Below are 25,183 nucleotides of genomic sequence, written 5' to 3'. Positions count from 1 at the left end.
CAATACCGACATGTTACCATAGTCCAGGATAGTGAGAACACAGAATTAGGTGTGGAATTCAAAATAAAGGTTAATGTACAATATTCTGTCTCCAATAATGACCATAAAGCAGATGCTTTGGGAAGACTGAGAATGGGACAAATGTATGATTCCTGTCTCATCCTGTCTCCAACTATTCTTCCATTCTCCAGCTATTTTCAGCTCAGCACTTCTGTACCTACTGTGCTTTATCTGTTTGACATCCTGTAATGGATCTCTTCCAAGAAATACAATTACTTAACCAGTCTTCCCTTGAAACCACAAGTAAAATTGCTGCTGCATCCACTGTGTTCTCAGGCCTGCAGTTGAATGGGCTGACTACGCATTGCTTACAAACTTTTGTTTGTCTGGTTTGTACCTGGTATGTGCTAGCTTCATTTGATGGCTCCTTGCTCTTGTACTGGAGCAGTTGATCCCCGGACCCGTGCTGACTATGCAGCTTATAATTTTGTGGGTATTTCCTATATTTCTCCTTAACCATCTCTTGGTGATGGTTAGTTCACTTGGTGAGTTCTAGCCTACTCAGTGTTGCTTATATAGAAGCCATTCCTTACCTTTGACTTTATTACCTTTCTCTGATCCTTTTCTAAATATGCCATATGTAATTATGCCAGCTACATGAAGGGCTTGGAAATCAATAGTGTGTTTAATATCTCGGTGAGCCATGGATTTATAGTGGCATCATGATGTCTCTTGTTTTCTCTTTCTCTCATTACTCTCTACATTTGAGTTTCCTTTTTACTGCTGCTGGGTGCTAAGCCGGTGTTTTCACTGAACTGCCTATTATTACTCCTGAGTCTTGCTCCTGAGTGGTGGTGGTGAGGTCATGCTTCATTCTATCATCTTCAAATATCATCTTTTCCATGGATATCTCTTTTCATGTAACAATGTTGAATTTCTTTCATTATTTTAGCATTTTTTAACTTTTTGCAGTCATTCCTCATTGGCACCTAGAAATCTTTGTCGTCATTTCACATTTGTCTATCTTTTGCAAGTATATTAAATTGAATAAGTTCCTGCACAGGCCCTTTGCGAAACTCGCACCAGTGGGCTCCCTCTGCATCAAGAACTGACCATTTATTCTTATGCTGTTTCTTACCTTTTATTTGATTTTTGTCTCTGCTGTCACCTCTTAATCTGTGGCACCTTAGTTTCCTTAAAAACCTTTCAGAAATTTTAGTAGGTTGTTTGGCCCAGTATCTACCTCTTTCATACACTTCATGATTCCTTCAGAGTACTCAAAGAGAATTGTAAGGTAAAAACATCATGACTTTTACAGAAGCCGTGGCCAGTATTACCAGAGCAATTGTATTTATCTAGATATCCATTAATTTTGTATTTCTCATTTCTCTAATACACGCATAAGGCCAGCAAGTCTTTAGCTCCCTGACCACCCTAAAATCTTTTTTAAAGAATAATATTGTATTTGCCACAGATGAGATAGGATAATGTTAATTGAATGAAATGTGAGTTATGATGGTTCTGCTTGTAATACAATTCTCATGTTCCATCTGAATGAGTTTAATGTAATAAGACATCTGTAAAGCTTTCAATAATTATCAGTTTGACTTATATTTAAACTTTAAGAAATGTATATAACTAGTTGCTACAAATTGAATATCTTTAATTCTATTTTAAAACTAAAGCTAAGCTTTGCTTCATAAATGTTTTTAAAAAGCAGAAAGTTTGTGATAAAAGATATACTTGTACTGTATTTGAAGAGTGAATGGCTTGCTCAGCTTCAAAAAAAAAAAAAAAAAAAACAAAACCCAACAAAAAAGCCTGTATTAATTTAGATTTGCATTTTGTGCACTATTCAATTAAAATCTGAAATAGTTGAAAAGTTGCAAAGGTTCCCTATGGTTAATATGCTTCATGTTTATATTAATAAAACTATGAAGTTATAGGTATATATAAATTTGTGTATATACTGTACCTAAGTTTTTGATAAGAGTATTTAAATAAAGTAATGAATACATACATATATTCCTTCTTCATGAAACTAGGAGTACTTGTGGTTGCTAAATGTTAATAAACATTTTTTTTGTCTGAAACTTTTTGGAAATTCTAATACAAATTTGCTTGCATAATTTTATATAGCCTTTTTAGTTTTCCTACACTTGAAGTATAATGTAAAATTAGTAGTATGATGTATGGTGCTATTTCTTGCGTTCATTTGTTTTTCTCCTTGAAAGTGATGATACTTTCTCCCAACTAACAAAGACTTATCAAGAAAAAAGTGCTGAAAAATAAAGTATTTAAATAAAAGCAGTAAAGTGCCCTATAGTATTATCTTATCCTATAGTTATTTGGATCTGTTTCTAGGCATAAGACATAATTAAAAAAATTGCATAGCTCAAATAGTATAGAGTACTTTAGATTGCTTAAAGCAACTTTTGTTCTACTTTGAAGCAGAATCTAGCTAATTGGTATTAGCTATGCAGAGGGATATTCTAAATTAATAATTTAAAAATCCTGGAATGCTACTTTTCATGCCTGTTCTACTTGATGAACAAATCTAATAAAAAGGTTACATCACATTTTATGTGCCTTCTAAAATAATATGGGCTAAACACAGGTAAAACATAAATACTAATGGATCAGTTGTATTAATGCATATCCTCTTCCCTAGATCCTAAGACCTTTGACAAAAGGTAATTTATTGCCTATGTTACTAATAAGCTAAAATCTTCTTTGAAAGAGTTGTGATAGTTGAGGTACAAGCTGAGAAGCAAATATTATAATACACCTTGGCAGGACACTGCAAACATAATACGAGGAAGATTTGAAACTCAGTTTGTGATTTTCATGTCCAATTAGAAATTAGAAGAAGAAACATCTGTATTTCTGGTAGATGTGGAAGAACCTTGTGGAGGTATTTTTCTAATCTTACCCTTTTACTCTTTTCTCTAATGTGTCTATTTTTGTCTGCTGCTGTGGTAGTAGATGTATAGCTGGATGGATTTTTTGGCCTTGTCCACTTTGAGCATGACATTGATTTGTATGTTAGTCATTTTGCAAGTTGGATCACTTTAGAATATAGAAGCTTTTTCAGGTCAGTTTTCTTCAACTTAGGCTGCTCACCCAAGGATGAGTCCATCATCAGTCCAGGTTATATATCAGACTGATATCTAGTGCTGAGGTGAGTGCTCTTTGCTCCTAGTATTATGGTTTTTTACTACATCAATAACAGGATATTTACCTACACTAAAATCCTATTTCCACTTTATAGATGTAGCTTAAATATTCCAAACTCTCCAACTGTTCTAAGAAACAGTTTCCCTACACAAATAAGGAAGAGTTTCCGTATATACTCATTAACAATGATTACTTCACTGAAAATAAGGATGAAAGTAGTTGTCTTCTGCTTCATGATCTTCTTCAGTTTCATGATCATGTGTTTCATGATCGTGTTCTGCTTCGTGGTATTCTTCTGGTGTTAAAAATCGTCGAAACACTGGTATTCTTAGCTGAGTTGACTTGTTGACACTAACATTTTGTTCGCCGTAATAAATAGCTCGAATGTGAGGGAAGCAAAAGAATGCATATGTGCTTATTGGATTTGTGAGCTTATTTTGGTCCACCCGTATGTAGGTTAATTGGTTGATGTTCATTGGATCAATAGATGGACACATCAAAGTAACATTTACGACTGAAAGAGAGAGAAAAGTATTAATTAAAATACAGGAAATAGTTACATTTAAGACCTATTGAAAAGTGAAACTTAGGTTTTGAAATTTCAAAAGGATAATATTTTTGCATTGCACAGGATTAATGTAATCCTTCCCTGTGCTTTAAATGGGTTTTCTAAATGACAGTGATAATTTTAGGGTTTGCCAAGTATAATGTTGTGGGGTAAAGAAAAAAATAAATTACTATCACTGTGATTTGTAATTACTATTTTATGTGAATGGAATATTTTAATAATTCCTTTTCTCTGTATGTGTTTATCAATTGCCTAATCAGAAGCAATTTTCAAAAGGCTTTAGCTTGTTATAAGAAAAACTGGTGTTACCTTTTACAAAAATTTAACTTTTACAAAGGTGCAAAAATAAAATCCTTTCTAATTTGACCGGTTTAGTCTCAACTAACCAAGCATGTGTTTACACTGCATCTTCAAGAAGATGGGATGATACTCTTCCTGCACTGGAAGCTGATCAGAAGCTACATAGCTGCATTTGCTCCTGAGAAGTACAGTGTGTATGAACTCTGGGTCAGTGCCACATAAACTGGTTTGTTCAGGATGCTAATAGCTCAAGCTCACCTCTCTACAAAAAAGGATGTCAGAGTAACTCTTGAACAACATGTAAATTTAGATGACTGCTGGATTCTATGCTTGGTTCTATGACCTAACTGAGAAGCTGTAAAGTGGCAGGTCCTCAAAATGAAAGACACAACAAAAGAGATGTTTCTGATAGTTTTTTGGATGTAGGCTAAAAGTTCTGAATTCTGGATTGTTAAGGAAAATGTGCCGAACTCACCCCCCTCCCACAACCAATGTCAAAATCCACTAAGTTTTTTGCTTTTAAAGAATTGCAACTGTCAACATACTTTCAATGTCATTGTCTTCAATATACAAATGCTGCAAACTTCTTGGAATATAGAATACTTGTTTCAATTTGTTATGTCCAAGATTAAGTTCTAGAAGGTTGGGCAGGTTAAAGGTGTTGCGTGGAATGTTCTGCAGGTTATTGTGGGACATTCTTAGAGCAATGATTTTTGGAAGTCTGTTGAAATAGTTTTCTGGAATATAAGAAATGGAGTTGTTTTCAAGAGAGAGATACATAAGTGATGATGGTAGATCAGGAGGCATAGTCTGTAATTTATTGTTGCATAAATTGAGCTGCATTAAATTTTTCATGGTTGAAAAGGGTTTTCCTTTGAGTACTGAGTCGTCAAGAAGGTTATTGCAAAGGTCAAGCATGGTTATGTTAGGTAATCCTTCCAGTGAATTTCCAGATAACCGAGAAATTTGATTGGAACCAAGGAGGAGTCTCTCAAGAGAGCTGGGGAGGGGGAATGGAACTTCTTCCAATTCATTATGTTGTAAATGAAGTTGCACTAAGTTTGAAAGCTTGGCAAAAACACCATGGTCAATCATATGAAATTTAATTTTGTTGTGGCTGAGGTTAATTTCTCTTAAAAAGGTAACATTAGTGAATGGTCCTGCAGGCACAGCTTCAATATCGTTGTTTTGCAGATAAAGTTGTTGGACATGATTGGGGATATTTGGTATTGTCTTAAGTTTGCGATGATCACAGTACATTGATAATGGAAAAGCTGGTGGACAGAAGCATTCTCTGGCGCACTCAACAGGAAAAGGGAAGCGAGGAACTTCAGCTTGTGTATTTGGATTAAAATAATATGGATATTGATGATTTGGCTCCCCATCATACTCATCCTCAAAATCATAGTCTTCATATTGACAAAAGACCATAGCAGCCCAGAGGAGGTGCAAGATTGATAGCTGGCTCAGAATCCCCATATTTAAACTTGTGTGTTGTATCCTGTTGATGAGAAGGAAAAATAAGTTTATTAGTCATGAAGTAAATAACAAGTTTAAGTTTTAAGAAGAAGCAATTTAAAGTAAGTAGAATAACACATTTTTTTGGCAACACTGTCACTGACATGATTAGCAAAACCAAGTTTTAATCTGCATCTTCCAAGAAAACAACCATAGTCAAGTTCACTTTCTTTAAAATAAACACGTTTTCTTGTCTGAGTTCAGACAAGGAACAGTTTTCTACCTGTTCTATGCCTGTTACCGAAGGATATCATAACAGTTGGGAGTATAAAACCCCCCCAGTCTTCATTCCTTTCTCATTTTAACTTATTACAGAGAAGTTGCAAAAGGACTTTATGTAAAAAGCAATATGGTCTGTGGTTTGTATTGGAGATTTGAGGTGTTGCATTCTTTCCAGTGTAATTGGTTAAGCATCAGCTTTGCAAGTCATTTTCAAGTGGGTGTAGATGAAATTTCTGAGCAACATTCTTCCTCAGACCTTTGGAAACACATAGATAGCCTTATTAAACTCTGTCGAGATGAAAACTTCTTTTTTTTATTAGTTATTCTCAGTATGGACTTGCACTGCACAAATGGTGCATGGTCAATATCATAGAATCACAGAAGTGGTGTTTGGAAGGAACTTCTGGCGACCGTGTAGTCCAGCCTGGTGTTCCAAGTGCTTCCACCTCCAACAGTAGATCAGCCTAGACTTTGTCTGGGTGAACTTTGGAAATCTTAAAGGGTGAAATTGCAACATCTCTTTAAATAACCGTTAGTGTTGTACTATACTCCTTGTGAAGAGATTTGCTGGTCTTGCGAAGCATCCAAGCCATGGCTTCTGTATATTGTTCTTGTTTTAAAACAAAGTTATTTTTTGTTAACTAAAGTGAGGTAATTGCAGGATTGTTTTTATAAATAGAACACTGAAATAGATTACTTTGAAATATTGTATTTTATGTAAAATAGAAATTTACATGGAATGAGTGATTGTATGTTCTGTGGCATTTTGTTGTTTTTCTATTTTCTGCATAACATGGCTGCCTTAGTAAAATGCATTACTGATGATGAAAAATTAATTTTTATGTTCCCATCATTTAATTAAATACAATTCAACCAATGTGTACTGCATGTCATGTAAAATCCTCATTGATAAAAAGTTATAGTCTTCCTATGTTTCTGTAATCTTATATTTCTTTATAGAGATGGATTAATTTACCTTCAAAGTACCTTTCTGAGGTGAAACACTCATGTTGTGAAAGACAAAGAGTTTTGCATGTCAAATTTCTGATGCCTCAAAACCAGACTAACATTTTAGAGCACTTTATGCAGTCAGAGGAACCCTGTTATTTGGCAGAATTAGAGTTGTGAATCATGTCAAGCTGTTCAACTTAAACACAGATGAGTCAAAATATAACATTGCAGATCAAAGCACATAAATCATGGAAAATTTTAAGAGACTTTGCTCAGTATAGTATGGGAGCCCTGAGGCAGAGGAAAGCAGATATTCTCAGGTTCTTTATAATGACATTCATGTTTCTTAATCAGGGGTCTCTCTTTGTTTACTTGATGCTCTTAGTATTTTTTTACCAAACACAATTAATCAGTAACAATGGAGATGAGACTTACAAATGTTAATTTCCTATGCTTCGTAGCGGTGATTGATGCCTAGTGCATGATGTATTCTACAAATTGAATGAGAGAGAATCCTAAGGAAACTAGTAACGAAATCATGGAATTATTTCATCCTTGTAATCTTCCTGCATTGCATGCAGCCCCTGTGTGACAATGGCTGGGTAAAATAATTTGTGGTATTGTCTAACTTGCATTTCTAACTTTGTATCATTCGTATTTGAATGCTCACTTAATCAAATTTCATATTGATTAAAATCTTAAAACCAGGTTTGAATGGAGTCAGTTGTTTGGAACCCTGCTGTAGCTAGGTCCTCAGCAAAGCCAGGGTCTTCATATATCTACAGCATCATCAGATGTCTGAGCTAATCTAATTAAATTGCTGAAATTTGTCTCTACAGAGAGCAGCACTACTACTAGGTGTCACAAAACTTCCAATTAATAATTTCAGTTCTCAGTGCCACAACAGTCCTTAAAAACCAGGAGGAACAACTCGAGAAAGTCCTCGCTTTGAGGAAAAAGCTTTCTTTGGCCTTCATGCAGTTGATCCACTTGCCATGTAGGCAATGTGAAGAGAACCATCATCACATCAGACGGAATGATAAGTAATAAGTACCAAAGTCTCTCGCTGGTTTTATGGAGAGAGAGGAGCTGGTATTTGGGGGATTTTTTTTTTTTTTTTTTTTTTTTTTTTTTGTACCTTGACTGTAGTTTAGTGCATTTTTGGTAGAATATTAATTGTCCTGCCAGGCTTGCAGGTCATGTATTACAGCACTGAGGTAGTAACACTTCTTCATGAAATATTTCTAAGAACTTAAATAGCTTTAAAGCAAAAAATCATGTCAGGTGAAATTTGATAATGGGAGAAGCAAGTCAGATGCACACAATACGATAAACTGCGTATTTTCAAAGTTGAAAGAAAATAGAAAATCTTAGAAGCATGATTCTCTAGCATCTGTAATAAACTCAAAGCTTAGTAACTGTATTTGTAAGCAGTTTACTAGCTGAAAGCTAAAAATTATATAACATGCATGAATCACTCTTAACTGCAAAAATAACGCAATCAGTTCCTTTTATTCCTGCTTACCAAGAAAACTTACTCTTTGGAAGTCTGTGAAGTTCAAGTTGTAGAGGGCAGCAAGTTATTGTGCTGGTGAAATCATCTGAGAAGTAGCCTAACACAGCTGGAGGAACAAAAGATCTCTAAGCCATATTTTGTGGTGAGGAGCCTTGTGGGAAGGCAAAGCAAAATAATAGCCTTAGCCCCTCTTCTGATTTGCCAGTAAGGAAAAAAAAAAAAAGTTTTGTGCCACATCATCAGTTACTGTGGATGTTGTGTCATGTCTGTGAAGCGATTTCTCCTTTTGTTAAAATCACTTCAAAATTATTTGCAACATTCTTTCAGTGTTACCAGTTCCCATTTAAAAAAATTGAGAGAATAAGACTTCAAAAAATATTACAGAGGTCATGAGTTTATAGTGCAGTTTGAACTAGAGTGATTAAGTTATGCAAAGGATTTGTCCTCTGGAGGATGAAGTTAAACAGTAGAAACCTAACCTTATCAAGATTGAGGGAAAGCATGTACTATAGCAAAGCTCTCATGAATATCTTCCGGTTTATACATTTTTTTCCTTCACAATCCATATTTCCTGTTTCTTTCCTGCAAAGTCGTTGTGCTATACAGTGCTGTTGGTAAGGCGGTGTACTTCTCGGTGTTGTTTTAAAGCTGTAGTTCAGGATTCACAGTAAGTTTCCCACGTGTTTTTGCTAAGTTTTGTAGAAAGAGCATAAATCTTCCAACGAAAAAGACAAGCATGATGGGAGATATAAACCATTTTACTGAAGAAAAATGTTTTTCAGCTTTTAAGAGGGAGGAAAAAAAAAAAGGCATGGTTATCTGCTTTTGCTGCTATGTGGTACTTAAATACCGGTGACACATGCAAAAGATGGAGAAAAATGACATTTTTTTGTTGAATAATTGTATGATTTATCAAAACCATTTAATTTTGCTTCTGGTCTAGTAAAACAATTTTACACTGTTTCAAAATCTATTTACAAGGAAGAATCTGGTTCTTAAAAAAGCACAAGTGCCTTAGAGGTATCATATATGAGAAAATAATGCAATAGTGAGTTTTACTTCTTATTTTGTCTTTGAGCTTCCTGAAGCTGATGATTTGCTTGACCTTTTCAAGTTTCTTCTGTAATAGGACAAGAACATTGTGTAAGAAGATAAATCATGCCTGATTCTAACATCTGGGATATAAAGAAAAGCACTAGAAGTCATGACCAAAATCATGTTGTAGGAATTGGCAATACTGGAACTAAAATAAAGCAGTCGTATTTATGTAGAGAATACAGAACACAAGGAAGAGGTTGAAAGAGTAAAATTAAAACTACATAATCTTTTATTAACAGTACTGTAAATAATTGAATAGTGATGTTGTACCACTAAACCCAAATAATATTAAACAACAAAATTAATTGATTTTTAAAATAACTAGAATACATTCATAATAATAAATGAAAAAAAACCCCAAGTTCCATATGACAGTTAGGAAAATGTTATTTGTTAGTACAAAGTTTGGGAGTTTTTTAAGCACAAGACAGAGAACATGTTGCAAATTTTTGGAAGGTCTGTTAATAGTTCTAAATAAAACATATGCAAAAATGAAAACTGTTTTCTGTAAAGATAAAAATTGGACCAAATTAGAATTTTGATTTTCTACCTGATATTTTTCTATTGTTTTCTATTACTGATTGTGTCTCAAATTCTTTTAAGTTATCAGGAGACTTAAAATGTCAGGATGCATTTAAAAATCCATGGTGGCAGAGCAAAGGAGTCTGTCCTTTTGAAAATTGTGGCAAAGCTCTTGATTTAAAGAATATTTAGCTGCAGAAGATGATTCAGATCTAGCCATGGGATATATTAAGACTCAGTTCCCTTTCTGTTGCATGAGCTATCTTGGATACAAACAAGTCTATACTTTGTGATCTTGGTCAAGCTGTGTGGTTTGATCTTCTCTTGGTTTTCATTTGAGGTGTGGTAGGAATTTCCTTACAAGGAGAATAATGAGAGGATTAAATTTAACATCATTAACGTAAGACTACTTCTTTCAAAGGCTGTGACAAATTTATTAAGTTTTCAACATGTTTTGGTTTTCAGTTTTAAAAAGTTTCATAAGGACTTATTTTTACAGTTGAATTTGTGAATTTTTTTCATCATTTTATTTATGCAGTTGTGATGCAAAACAACATGTATATCCAGTTAGAAATCAGAGTTGGCTTGAAGCTGATTTATTTCCTTAAGCCAAACTTGTATGGATCCTCTTTGTAAATTAAAATGTTTGAAATTTTGCCATCTTCATTAACAGCATTCAACTTGTGAGACTTGTTAGCTTTTTCAACTTTGGTTCTGAACTGAAGGATTAAGAAAGGAGACTGTTCTAATTCTGTGATATTTAGGTTTGTTTAGCTAGTTAAGTAACAGTCAACTTAAAAAGTTTGAAATTTCCAAATTTTAGCCAAAATATTTATAGAATAAGTAGAATGAGTGGCACTGAGGTGAGCTTTCTTCCCTGTCCCTTCTGTCCCCACCCCTCCCCCCCAAGCAAAAAACCCAACAAACCCAATGCAAACTTATAATGGTCCATGTGAAGCCTAGAGAAAGGGGGGAAAAAAGTGCATATTGTTCATAGAAGATTACAGGAAATCAAATAAAGCTGAGCTGTGTAAGTTAAAACTCGGACCTGTCTTGGAAGCATGATCTTGCTAGAATTAGGAAGTTCTTCAACTAAGGTCTGGCCCTGCTCTCAGGCATCTGAAGAAAAGCCTCAAGCTCCAAATCTTAAGATTCTCAGTTGACAACTTTGAAGGAATTCTGTGTTTTCGATACGAATTGGTGATGTTAGTTTGCTACTCCAAGTGACTGCACAGTAGAAAAGAGAATGCATGATCAAATGTAATGAGGAAGTTTGAATGTTGTAATTTGGTTCCTCATAAAGCCTGTGGGTTTCTGAAGTAAGAAACAGCCTTAGGCGTGTATCATCTAGACTGGGCTGCACTTCAAAGTCAGATTGTAGGCACAGAAACTCTTTGCATCCTAATTTCTAGGTCCTAACTGGCAGTCGACAAACACTGTCAGCAGACCACCTGCAGCCTGGATGAGTCTCAAATGTGATCTGCAAAAGCACTTCTTATTTGTGCTTGCCATCAACAAAAGTAACTGATTATCAAGATTGTAGTGGCTGTTGGATTTATTTATCCTGTGCCAGCACTAATCTGAAAATTCAGTTACTGAAGTGTAGAGCTCTCAGCAAATCAAGACACTGAATTGCTTGATCTTGCAGAGCCCGGAGCACTCAGTCATAGCTCTTACAGACTTTGTGTTATTCCCCTCTTCAGTGGAAAGTCATTCTAGGAGCATGTCCCTGTGCAAATATGCATTTTTAATGGTTGTGGAAAAGGGGCCATCAGGTCATATCAACAATCCTGCAGAGCTGAGACAAGACCCAATCTGTTTAAAGAAGTAAAGGAAGACAGAGCTGTGCCATGTGTGGGGCTGACTGTTGCCTCTGACCTGAACCTTGCTGTGTGGTCTCTATTTATTTCCCATTTAGTAGGTGGTATTACAGATCAGAACCTTGGCAACCCTCATCTTGCACAGCCTGTTTTATATGTGTTGCTTTGTTTTGCTAGGAGCTACTAGGAAGAACATGTTAAGCAACTGAAAACAGTTGAGTTTACAAAAAGTATTTTTGTAAAATAAAAAAGATTTGCTAGACTGTAGATGTTGCATATATTGATCAAATGGTGCTCTGAACTAACTTTCTTCATTGACTCTTCTAATCAAAAGCAGGTTGCGGTTGCTGGTTATTTTTATTAGTCTGTTATAACTTGATTATGCATGCTACAACCATGAATTTAAAGAGGAAATTAAAGATGGTTTTGTGTAGGTTTTATGGCTGTGTTTCAAGAACGTGCTTTTCAGGTGACTGTGCAGTCCTAAAAGAATGAAAAAAACCAAAGTTGTCTTACAGCTTTCCTAGCAAACGCTATAGGTTAATGAGTGTCCTAAGCCCTGTGATGGGTTCATTGTGTGCTTATTATTGTTCTGAAATATAAATATGTCTCTTCCTCTCATCCATGCTGTGGGGTATGGAGGATTTTTTTCTCTATATCTTTTCCATCTCCTCCACTTACGTGGATTTGTAGATTCTGAGTTGAATAACTGTCCCTTTCTTTTTGTTCTCCTTTCCTCCTAAGCATTCAACTTATTGAATTTGTTGATTATTTCTCACATTCTTCTTTCTCTGTATTTCTGTATTTTTCTTATTCTGTATTTTTAAACTGTATACTTTGTGGTTTATTTTTTAAAAAAGCCACAACTTTGAAGCATATTACTAGTTAACAAATGCAACTACGTTTGGCTCTCAAAGATGGATCCCAGTATAGAACAAATGACTGAGAAAGAGCAAGACCTTACTGATCTTGTAACATGGGAATTAAAATAATCCTATAGGCAATTGTTGAGTAACTTCTATTAAACAGTAATAGACTGAATTTTTAGAGCCAATTTCACTAGAAACATCTATGCATCTAGAAGCAATACATTAGGAAGCCCTCATGAGATGATTGGTTAAACATGTGCATGAACATGTATGATGAACAATTTGTATTGCAATTTCTTTCTTTTGCTTCGAGAGCAAAAGCTGAGTATCGAGCCTCCTTGCATGTTCAGATTTGTAATACTGAAGCTTTATGAATGTAAGGGTGGGTGTGAGTTTTTTTGCTATGACAATATCAGTTTACAGTAATGGATAATTGACCTTGAAAGACTAGGAGAAGAGGAGATTTGTAACTTTTTTTCTGAATTGATTGCTGTGTTAGAAACCTTAAGAGATTGTAATACTATATTGGGAGAGGTTACTTTTTTATTATATATGGATTTTACTTTCTACAGCAGAGGCATTTAAACAGTCCTCATTGTATAATGTTTCTACTGCCACAATAACAAGTAATCATAAACAACTGATACTGAAATAATAAAATGAGTTTAAAATTAATGTAAGCAATAGTATCTGTAGCAAATAAGATCTGGCTACTCTACCAGGAGTATTGTATGAAATTATAAATCTCTTCTGAGGAGAGTCACTGTTGTCAGCTGACACTTATACATTTAGTGATCGAACAGTTTGTTTAACAAATATACCTTGCTTTATACTTTGTATGCTTATACAGCCTACTTGGGTTGTTCCAAGACAGATGTCTTTGGGCTGTATTTTCCTCCCACATGTAGTTCTGGGATACTGCCTGCTTAATTTAAGATTTTTATATCTGAGAATAAACCAGTATAAAATGGGGGTGACTGCCTGTTTTTGCAACCACTGTTTATTGATTGGGACAGGTATATTCATTTTCTTAGGCAGCATTAGCAATTGAACCTCAAACTTTAACAATAGCCCTTATTTTGCCTGACTTGTTCTATATAAAATTATATAGATGTAGTATATATACTACTATATGTCATATATAGTATATGACAGGTGCCTTGCACTTATTAATAAACAAAATAATAAACATTGCGAATCAAACTAAAAGAACATACAGTGGTTTGTAATGAAGGAAAATGAGAAAGGTAATATAGTTGGATGTAGCATGCAGAGATCCTTGAGCAGTACCAGTCCAAGTGGGTAAGTCCAAGCAGAGCAGTACGCTTTGTACTTGTCCTTATTGCTTCTGTAATAATTTTTTCAGTGTTATTTATTTGAGATGGCGTAAAATGACACTTTTTATAATTACCATTTTTAAAAAGTATTAGTGTCTCTTTCAGTTCCTTCACATCTTAGGCATGACCCTTATGTCTTTAAAAGAATAATCAGCAAAATCTGAGGACTATCTTAATATGGGAAGTTGACTAGAAGTTTGCTGCTCACTGGGAGAGCTTTCTTAGCATCCATTTTATCTAACTTGGTTCCTTGAGTCTATTCCAAAGCAGGCAGTTCTACTAATTTATTTCAAACGGAACTGCTAACTTCAATGCTCTGAGCTGATAGTTACCTAAAAGAGATAATGTAAATTCTACCCTACCTTAATAATTTATATTAATACCGTATTAGCTTATTTTGTTCATTCATAGCTATGGACTTCATGCATTTTTGTTAAAAGAACTAGAAAACATGGCTGCAACTTCAGATTGTTCCCATGTTTGTATTCAATCTGCGAATCATGTTTATAGCAAAAAAAAAAAAAAAAAGCTTTTTTTTTTTCTTTAGGCACTTTCAGGCAAGGATAAAGAGTAGTTGCCTAAGTTATCTGCCAAAGAATTCCTGAATGATCATGCATAGGAAAATGTTTTGCATTAGCAGAAATTTTCCCCTTGTACGTGATGGAAAGTGCTTCCCATTTATTCTTTTCAGTGTGTTTAAGAGTGAAGGTCCTTACTTGTTTTTACAATGACTGTAAAATGTGTTTCTTTTCATGGTAGATGTATTTGTTTGAACATTTCCAGAGAAATAGATAATAGATAAAACTGTCCTGTCTTGTGGTGCAGAGGATTTTGCCAGGCAGCCTTTCAGCTCTCTCCAATAGTCTGGAAACTGTAGATCATCCTTAAACTAGTTCTTAATTTTTATTATCCCTCTTTCTTCTAAAGAATAAATCCTCTCATTTTAGCACAAGAACTTGTAATGCTGGCATCACAGCCAGCATTACACTTATGGCCTGCAGTACATTTTTTTTCTGCAGTCAGAATCTCTGACTTGGAAACTTTAGTAGAAACACCAAGTTGTATTACACGTCATTCATCTGTACCCTGGCATATTATCTTATAGGGAAAGATGCGATCCCTGTACCCTTTATTTCCTTCAGTTACTCTCCATTTTGATCTCCATTTTTTTTGGAATTTCTTTAAGTAATATTAACTCTGGTTTGGGAGAAATATTTGTCCATGCACCTATATTCTGCCTGACATATAAAATAGATGTGTCATTTGATTATGGCAAGTAATTAAATTGAAGTGTTTTTCTACTGTTTGAATAATTAGTGAGTTACAGCTGCTTCTTGGCAGAGCTGAGACAGGGTCTTCTAGTTGTTTTATCCAAGCACTCTGTGGCAGCAAGTCTTCTGTTTCTTCTATCATTAGCCATTCCGAGATTCTTAAAAGGCCTTATGGCTGCTTCTGGTGAGGACTTGAGCATGGTTCACACTTAAAACAGCATTCATGTTAGCAGCCATTTCATTAGGGAGGGTGAATTGATCTAGGCATTAGTTACAGATCTTCTGTGGTAATCAAACAAGTGTCCTTGTTGCCTTGTGTCATGCTTCTGACACCTGACTCTTGCCTTGTTCTATCACTTTTTGAGAGTGGAGGTAATGCCTTTAACTATTTGCAGCCAAAATATAAACATCCATAATGCTTTCTTTTTAAACAATAAAAAAAATATCTAACTGGGTCTTAGGGGATGGCATGAAAGTAGTGCTTTGAGTGATTAGGTTGAACTCTATCAGAATCGAGCCAATCGTAGTAGCTGCCTTTAAAAATGTTAATATTCTATATGACTGCAAGACAGCTGTCCAAAACTCCCTTCACATCTTTGCCAAGCACGGGGCTTATTGCTGTCACCTCTAAATAAGTCTCTATGTTACAAAAGCAGTCACAGATGTGTGTAATTGTTTACAACTGCTAATGGGTGAACTAGGTGGTAGATTTACCCACAAGGGAATGTTTGAGTGGAAAGGTACTCCTTAGAAAGACAGAAGAGTTACTTTATGAATCAATTGCACATCTAACAGATGTGTTTTCCATGCTCACATTTTCTCCTCTTCTCAGGTTCCTGTGCATTCTGATTTTGGGAGGGAACTCTTGCAGTGGGAAGCATGTGTTACCCTTTCTGTTCTAAGTGCAAAGCACAAGAAGCAGCAGTATGCATCTATAACACACAGGTGTTGCTAAGGCAAAGCATTCCTGAAACAGGAGTAACAAAATACTGCCTTTAGATATGTGTGCTCCAGTGGAACGCGATCAAGGAAAACATCACAAGGATTTTTGGTTAGTATGGTAAGAAACCCTTTATGTTTTTTAATGTTCGCTGTGTTTATGTCTTTATCATAAATAGTGATACAAGGTTTTTACAGAGAGTAACTACTTCTTTTTCTTCCATCTATTAGATGTAAACAGTAAGAAGAATTTGAAGATTGGTTTTAAATCAGACTTAGCTTCTACTTTTCTGAAATAAAAGATCGTGGGTTTGACTTTTAGAAATTCAATCTAACTGCACTTTATTTAGCTTTGAACAGCAATATTGTTCTAGGAAGACTTCTTCATCAAGAATATTTTTTTTTTTCAGTAAGAGCCAAAATACCAAGGGATTGTAGTATCCACACATAATTTCCTACAGATTTCCCCTTGATTGTGGTCTCAAGGAGAAGAGATGGTGGCCCATTGACCTCATACTAGCTTACTCTGTTTTGTGTTCTGAAGAGTTTATTGCTATATTGTATAGGTAAATGCTAGTTGTTAACTGATCCTGACATGACAAATAAGGAATCTCTTGCCATGTTGCTTAAGAACAACCCTTTATGGGGTCTGGCTATGATAGTGGTAGTTGGAGGTTTGAAGTGTATTTTCTTCTGCATGGCATCACAACAGAATTTCTTTGTATCAAATGTGCCAAATTTACAGGCCATTATATAAGAGCATAATTTGTCAGGTAGAACATAAACCCATTAACTTTACTACCCAATTTAGGTAGATGTTTGTATGGAACATAGCTTCTAAAAGTACTCTAATTCTTTCTTCTCAAAATTTATCATATTATGTGAAGATTCTGCTAGTTGTTATTATAGGACAGTATTATGCAGTTGGTGAATTAGGGGGCGAAGTATTATACTGTTGTAGTGACATTTACTACTACTGTATCTCTGAAAGTTATTTGACTTTCTTTTTCTATGTTAGTCATGTTATAAATGGAGTTAAATAAAAGTTCTTTGCCCTGTGAAATCCAGTATTTGAGGAAATAGAAAATATTGAAAATAATAATTTACAGGAGGGTAACATCTAAATGGAAAATCTATGTATAAGCTTAAAATATAAATGAAAAATATGCATTCCAAAAAGCAAAGTAAGCTTTCATGAAATGATTAATTTCTATCTACTAAACAGTAACTGTTTTCTTGAGCAAGTAATAGTTATGCTGCATCACAGTACTGCTGCTGGAGAACTGAATAGACAGTTGCTTTTATTATTCTTGCAGTATACTAGGTGGTTATATCACTTCCTGGATCTCAACATCTACCCATCAGGTTAATTTATAAGTGGCTCCTTCACTTTCTTCATGCTAAAAAATTAGGCCCTATTACTGACCCATGAGTCACTCATTCAGTCTGTTCCTTGTTTCAGCCTGTAGCATGGAAAGAAGACAGCAGACAGAGCTGACAGACAAATAATAGCATGGGGTCTGGATGTTCTTCTTGGTGGCTTAAATAGGATATAAATTTTGGTAAAATGATATCTTTTAGAATGGCAGGCCAATTTTCTTTTCCACAGATGAGAAACAAAGGAGTTAAGGTATTCTGTGAAGTGTGTTTCTGGAAGGAAAATATTTTCATTGGTCTTTATATCTAAAAAGAACTTGGAAATAACATCGGCTGAACAATTAAGAGGCAAGTGCATGCTTGTGTCGGTGACTTGCTCCCTCTGTGTCCCTCAGGAAATTTTACGTCCTTTGGCACCCAGTCAGCTAGAGATTTTTTCCATGCTTAACAGAGAATGTAACTCCTTAAGTTACTGCCAATGTAATTGTGAAGAGAGCATATTAATTTTAGTGTTGCTCCCCTTGCCTCTGATAGAAACCTTTGTATAGGTGATGGATAGTACATGTGTATTGAATCTGGTGTAGGAAACATCCTGCATGAGATGCATAGATGGTCTGTATATATGCAGCTAGTCTAATGCATCCAGGCTTGTTAAATGTACTGCTTATGCACAGGGAGTTTGTGGCAAGAGTTAGCTGTGTGGGGAAATGTGTGGGATTCTCATCAAAACTGCATCCACAGTGCTGCTGTTCCAGAAATCTCAGAGTCTTCAAATTTCTCCTGGACAAGAATTGGAGCCAGAAAAAGTGTTCATGCATAGGAAAACCTGGCTGTATGGTATTCCCACTGCAATCATAGCAGCATAATGGTTAAATCCAGAATTGCATTGTTCAGTTGAGTGGAACTGTTCATATTTTATATGAAAAACTGCAACAAGTTTGTCTTCTGGCAGCATGTTATGTTGAGCTAATCTTTTTTTGGCTAACACAAGCTTTTGAGAAACATCCCAAATTGTTTCAAAATATTGATTAGTTTTGGAAATACCTTAAATATCGTGAAAGCCTTCAGTTTATCTTATACATAACGCTGTCTTCTAGCTCAGGTGATTCATTGAGTATGCAGCGTAAATCTTACGTTTATCTTACTAGATGGTTTTAGATGGTGGTATGTGATACGTGGCATTTGGAATTCGAGTCAGATTTTCGTTTACTCCAGGGCTTTTCCGTATGTTTCTTATTAACAGCTTTGTTCTCAAACCTCTAGTCTCCCCAGAAAGGAGGAGAAAAAAACCCCCAAGAAACATTAAGAAGGAGAAAAAAATAGGCTTCAGATCATAATTTCATTATTTTTAGTTTACCATTGCTTTTATTGCCATCCTGGTGTTAAATTGTGATCAAAATACAATGGGAATGTTAATGTTTTTGTTTGTTGTTGTATACATTAGTTTTTCTGGATAAATATGCAATATTTTTACCAGGAATCTGCTGTTAAGACTGTGAAATAGTGAACAGTGATGTTTGGTGTTATTCCTAAGATTTTTCAGTTGAATTTTCTTCTTTTCTTTGAAATTATTGGGGAAAAAAATAAAGCTTATGTTACTTTGTTTTGTTTCTTGTTAATCTGTCATTGAAAAAAACACTTCTGAGGCAGATTTTTTTTTTTAAATCAGGGCAACATGGGAAAATATCCAGAAACTTTGAGGAATGGAGAGAACAAATTGGCATAGTTCAAACTTGTAAACTGAGACATCTTGTTTTTGTTCAACTTTACTGGGCAGTCTTCTCTGAGATATTTGAAGTTGCTTCAATAGATTTCAGTGAGTGCATTATTAGTGGTAAATATCAAGATATTGGCTAGAAACCTAACTTCTGAAAGTGTAGCTCTCTATTAAACTTGAGAAGAAACACCGTAAGATTAGTAAATAGTCAACTATGGTTGAACTAGTATGGTACATATTTTAATGTTGGTAGTTGCTGTCTTTGAGAGCAGAAATTGCTCCTTAGGATGTAGGTAAATACTTTTTCAAATTATGTTAAATGATTTTAAAGTTTTGTAACAATGAAGTTGTATCAGATTTCATGATCATAACCTATTTTAGGTAGCTGAACTATTTTACCACGTTACTGAATCAATATGTATAGTTAAAAAATTGCATATCTTTGTTCATATACCTTTTTCTCCTGGTCTAGTCCTGGGCATTTGTCTCCCTTTTGGGAAATGCTGGTGCAGGAATTGTGGATGGGACTCTTGCTGACGTGAAACTTTCTGAAATTTTCTACTAGGGTTAGAATAGCCACACTTTGATCTTTTGGTTTCTAAGGAAAGTGAATTTTCTGTCTTTGTCACTTATTTTACCCAGTATATTTTGATCCTCATTGCCAATTATAACCAAATTTGACACAGGATAGAGGGAAATCTACAGGCACTTTCTACAAATGCGAAAAAATAGCAGCTATGTAGAGGAAAGCGCTCCAAAGAGGTACTTCAACTGAGGAAAAGACAGTTATAAATTCTCTTTTTTAGAGTAAGCAAGCAGATGGTAAAACGAAACAGATGTTGACTAACCTCTTGGCATACTTTTAGCTGTCACTTGGCAGCCAAACAGGTGGTAGCTGCAGAAGGCAGCTGTAGGAGACATGCTGAGGGATTGGTACGAGGTAGAAACAAGCTGGAAGAACCTGAGAGTTGTAAGGCTCAAATCCATAGGAATCCAGGTGTCTGTAGCTTCCCTGTTCATGCAGTAACTTAGTGACAGCAACACTGGGAATGAGGAGGTTGTCCTCATCCTTCTAATGCAGCTCAGGATAGTGTTAGCTTGCTTGCTGCAAGGGCATGTTGCTGCCTAACGTTCAACTTGTCCACCAGGACCCCCAGGTCCTTTCCTGCAAAGCTGCTTTCCAGCTAGTCTCCCAATGCTGGGGTATTCCTGCCCAGCTACAGGACTTTGCACTTCCCTTTGAACGGCATGAGGTTCCTGTTGGCCCATTTCTCCAGCCTGTCAAGGTTGCTGTGGATGGCAGCGCAGCCCTCTGGCCCATCAGCCGCTCCTCCCACTTCTGTCATCTGCGAACTTGCAGAGCGTCATCTGTCCTATCGTTAATGAAGAGGTTGAACAGAATTGGAGCCAATACCCCAGAGCCTGGGGTGCATCACTAGGTGCTGGCCTACAGCTAGAATTCACTGATGGCCCCATTGAGCCATTCACCTCATTGTCTACTCATCCAGCCCATACTTCATTGTGCTTTATGATTCTACAACTCTTTTTTTCCCTGAGGTCATGCAATGGTATCCAAGTAGCTGTGCTCTTTCTCTGTCCATCTGTCCTTTTCTCTTTCCTGACATTTTCCTGAGCATAGTGGACACTTTTAGCCATTTTACCAGATACACTGAATTCCTGCAGTTTTATATAAATTGACAGCTGGGCAGAGGAGGAAGGCACTATTGGTACTGGATAAAGGAAGAAAAATCAACACTTCTTCACCTTCTTTAACTTGTTTAGCAGGAAGAGAGAGCACCTAGATGATCTGTGAGTTTCATACACTGGTCTGCACTCAACCAAGTAGTTGATTCTGAACCCATACTTCTAACCTGTGAAAGTATTGTGGTGAAGGAAATAGAGGAAATAAAGAAGGTACTGCATTGGACCTAATATTATTAGGGATATGAGGTGGAATGGGATTTTGTGATGGGAGATTGAGGGTTGCATGGTGTAAGAATCTTTACAAAACTATTCTTCATTAGGTGTCTTGCAGAACAAATTTTCTCAAACTGAAGTGATTTGATGCTTCAGAACGTTGTTTTGGTTTGGCTTTTCAATATGGATATGAAACCAATCCTGTTTTATTGAATGTATGTTTTGATTTACGTGGTATGCACTTGATATAGTTGATGGTGCAAGTTAAAATCATGATTTAATAGTATTTTGTATGCTTTAAACTTTTTGAGTTTGTTGTTATTTGTCTGGTAATGTTGTGTAACTTCTATATTATGCTTTGTTTTGCTGTGTTTTGAAGTACTGCATAATGTAGGTTGATATTGGGGAAAGAGGCAGGGAGAAGACAGAGATGAGGTTATTTCATCCTCCAGCAAGTTAATGGTGTAGAGCAAGATATAGAACTCAGTCTTTAGAAGTACTCAAATAGGCTACTCTGCTTAAGCAGTATTTGAAGTTTACTGGGCTATTACTGTGAAGTAAGTATTTGTTATTTATTCGTCAGAATTACTTTTCCTTGCATTGGTAACAATAGGCTGCCATCCTCTGGTGAAATTTGTTAACTGTCTTGTTAGGGACCTGACAGATTTTCAGAAGAGAAAAGCCCCTTAAAGTTTGGAAAGCTTAGGCGGAATAAATACTATTTTTTTTTATTAGAGGTATGTAGTTACTTGTACAAGGAATAATAAGGGAAGACTCATAGAAGGATTTATATCAAATCTCTCTTTCCTCTTTCTTTTTTCCATAACGTCTGTGGAGAATGTAAAGGTGGAGCTGATTTCCTGACAGTTTTTCTCCCCACCTGCTGATACTGAACTGCCCTGTACTGTGGAAAGATCGTTGAACAGCAGTGTATTTTCATTAGTTAGCTATTACTCTGTTAATTTTATTGCTGTCCATATCTAGAAATCAGTGCTGAAACTGTGTAAGGCACATTTTATGTTGTAATGTCTGTATGTCATTGTGACATCCATTTGGGTTTATGTTAAAGTATGCCCAAGATACAAGGTAAATTATTAGTTATTATTACCCACAAATGCTAGCTGAAGAATGAGATCTGAAAATAGTGGGGGGTCGTTGAACATATTTTTTTTTCTCATAAGTGACAGACATCCTGTGAATTTATGTAATGTGATATAGGAAATTACTGTCTTTTCTCTAAAAATAACTCTTACAGGAGACGGTTAGAATGAACCATTTGATACTTACCTGCCTTAATGCAAAATTACCGGTCTAGTTTAAGTCACAGATGAAGTTTTTTAAGCTTCAAAGCTAGCTGAATTTGCCTTGAAGATGATGAAAAGCTAAGCGGTTGATAAAATCCTTTAGAGATTATTAAGTGTGAGAGAGAAGGTAGTATCTTCAAAATAGTGTTGCAGTTTCTTCTGTGAATGTTCTATGTGTCTATGGATGCTGACTGTAGAAAGAGTTTCTCAGTCTGAATGCATGGCAAAGAGGAAAGAGTGTTAAGGTAAGAGTTTTTAAGGCTTTGGAGGGATAAGATCAAGACTATATGGTCTTCTACCTGTTAGGACTTTGCTACATTTTTATAAAGCTTTCTCATTATATTGACTTCAGCAGTGGACCTAAAATTTGGTGAAACTGTTATGAGAGTACCTGTAAACCTTCTAAACCTTCTGAGGTTTAGAAAGTGCTCGTCATGCTTTCTAGGGACTAGAACTACTCTGCTAAAGCTGTGCCCCAAGAAAAGTTTCAGATGAGGTCCAAGACTGAGGGACACTCTGGAGTCTGTATTAGGATCATTAACTAGTGTCAGCCACAACTCCTTGCCTTGGGAGACCAAAAAGTCCAGTGGCTGTTTTTCTTACCTGTGCCTGGTGGTTAGTCATAGGAACACGGGCAGTTTGAACAAAAGCAAGAGGGATTTTATTTTTTCACGTGGCAACCTACTCACCTGTGGGCATTTGTTATGTTTGGGAATCTTATGTAAAATGCAGTTACTAAGATTTACTGAGAATATAGTAATTGCTTCCAACAGCTCCTTGCTGCCGAGTAGGCTTATTAGCAGTGGGTTGGCTGAAGAGGCCTGCTTTAGGGTAGAGAGGTGTAGGCTAACAGGAGGAAGCAGAAATTGCTCTACACGTGTTCAGATCTTATTCCATCTTCTTAAATATCTTAGTCTTGGCACATGCAGAGTTCCTGTTGTCCACTGCATAAGTTTCAATTAGATAAGGAATTGTTTCCTGTCTCTGTCATGTTTCCTTTTGATCCTTACCACTAAATTAGTGTAGAATAATGTACTACATTACACTGTGAGTTTATTCTTTTAGTTAAGCTGCAAAATTTGCATGAGCTTTTCTATTTGTTGTCATTGCTGAATTGGTATATAGTATAGCACTAGTGTTTAAGAATACCTTGGAACTAGTGATTCATGTAAGTGTAATGATTTTTCTGTTATCCATTCTATTCCTTCACTAGCATTACGCTTGCTCTTTGCTGTGCTTTCAACGGAAGCACAGTTGAAAAGCACTTTGAAGTCCACCTTTATCCCACTTACTCAAGGTGAAAACTCTTAACTTAGTGTTCTACAAAGTAGATAAAAGATTTGGAAATTTTTCTTCCATTCTTCAATCTTAACCTTATTTAGGATTGAACTTCTTTTTGCTGTTATGTTGCTACTTGACCACTTTTTTCCACCAGAAGTCCCTCAGATTTTTTTAGCTCTTGATTAACCTCCGGTCATCTACAGATTTTCCTGCCTCATCCTTTATTTGTCTTTCCTCTATCTTTTTGATAGTAAATTTTATAAGCACTGAACCTTTTGTGGAACATTGAAGACTTCAGTTTTATAGCTGTTACTAGGTAAGAATGGGTGTTTATTTCAAATCTTCACTTTCTTCTTGGACAGTTAGTTGTTATTGACAGTACTTTGTGTCTCTGGTATGGGGTTATGAGCTGTTTATGGTAGTATAAGACAGGGTAGCCTGTCATTAAGGGGAGGTTGGTACCCAGAGGGTAACGAATGTGCACCTGGGCTGTTACGTGAAGCAGTAGGTGCTCTTGCTTGAGTATGAATGTAAAGATTTTGTGTCATGAGGATTAGTCTAGGGTAAATGACTAGTCTGTGTGGTGTGCTATTCTTTATGTAACTAGGCTGTTTCACTCGCAGTTACTTATTTCTGTCCTTGCTCTTTTCAACATTCTTCCATGCTCCTCATAAATCTTTTAGAGTTGGCTTAAAGGGTTGGCTGTTTCCCTCTGTAGCCTTGTTAGATTTGTTACTGTTTGGTTTATTTTAAGTGCAATGTATAGAGAGGCTCAGAGTATGTCTTTGCTGGGAATGCAGAGTTGTAGTAAAAGCTGGTATGCATTCCCTGTATGAACTGTACATCCATAGTTCTGCATTTCCTGTGTGTGTAGTAACTAATTCCCTAGTAGAAAAATCTACTGAAGGTATTGCCTTTTTTTCTATACACAGATCAGGCTTGTCTTCTAACACCGGTCTCTGTTTAGAGATCATAGCTCTTCATGCATGAAGACATAGTTATGGCTAAAGAAGTCCATGATATAAACTAGACTAACTGATGAAGAATATACTCATTAACTACTATTTTCAGTACTGATCACTGCTTTCCCCATGTTATTTGCTAGGAAATGCACTCCTTAAAAACATCTTCAGAAGCCAGGAAAAGAAAGATGCTTGGTGATAGGAAGATTTGTTTTGTGTTTTGTTCAATGCTTTGTTTTGGTTTTATTCTGCCTTGTGCTTTACAGATTATCTGTTTGCAAAAACTGTTCTTTAGTAAAAGCTTTCCCTGGACCGCTCTCCCTCCTCTCCTCATGTGGTTTTGGGTCTCAACAAAATAGTGGTGCTAACAAAATACTAAATATGAAGAGACCAAGCAGATGAAAGAAAATCAGATATTAGACTTGATGCTTATTGCTTGTTGTACTTAGGGAGGTGGTAAAAAGGCTGAGAGATTGGGAATTCCTTGATTTCTATGTAGTATTTTCTTCTGCTACTA

At 35.8% G+C, this 25,183-nt stretch overlaps 2 protein-coding genes across 3 annotated transcripts in view; one reads left to right on the top strand and one right to left on the bottom strand.

The window, feature by feature from the left end:
- The window catches only part of CENPP (centromere protein P), a 148,204-nt gene that overhangs the window by 38,261 nt on the left and 84,760 nt on the right, over positions 1-25,183 (top strand). The gene's annotated exons all lie outside the window — the stretch shown is intronic.
- Positions 1,328-5,540, bottom strand: OMD (osteomodulin). The gene is made up of 2 exons (XM_074879670.1): positions 4,591-5,540; positions 1,328-3,691 (listed from the first exon to the last, which is right to left on the bottom strand). Exons 1-2 carry the CDS (start codon positions 5,522-5,524, stop codon positions 3,372-3,374), a joined length of 1,254 nt encoding a protein of 417 aa, XP_074735771.1. The 5' UTR covers positions 5,525-5,540; the 3' UTR covers positions 1,328-3,371.

The sequence above is a fragment of the Strix uralensis genome, chromosome 10 (genome assembly GCF_047716275.1).
Source record: "Strix uralensis isolate ZFMK-TIS-50842 chromosome 10, bStrUra1, whole genome shotgun sequence".
NCBI classification, from domain to species: Eukaryota; Metazoa; Chordata; class Aves; order Strigiformes; family Strigidae; genus Strix; species Strix uralensis.
Note: the sequence above shows the minus strand (reverse complement) of the source record. Positions and strands in the feature narration are given on the sequence as shown.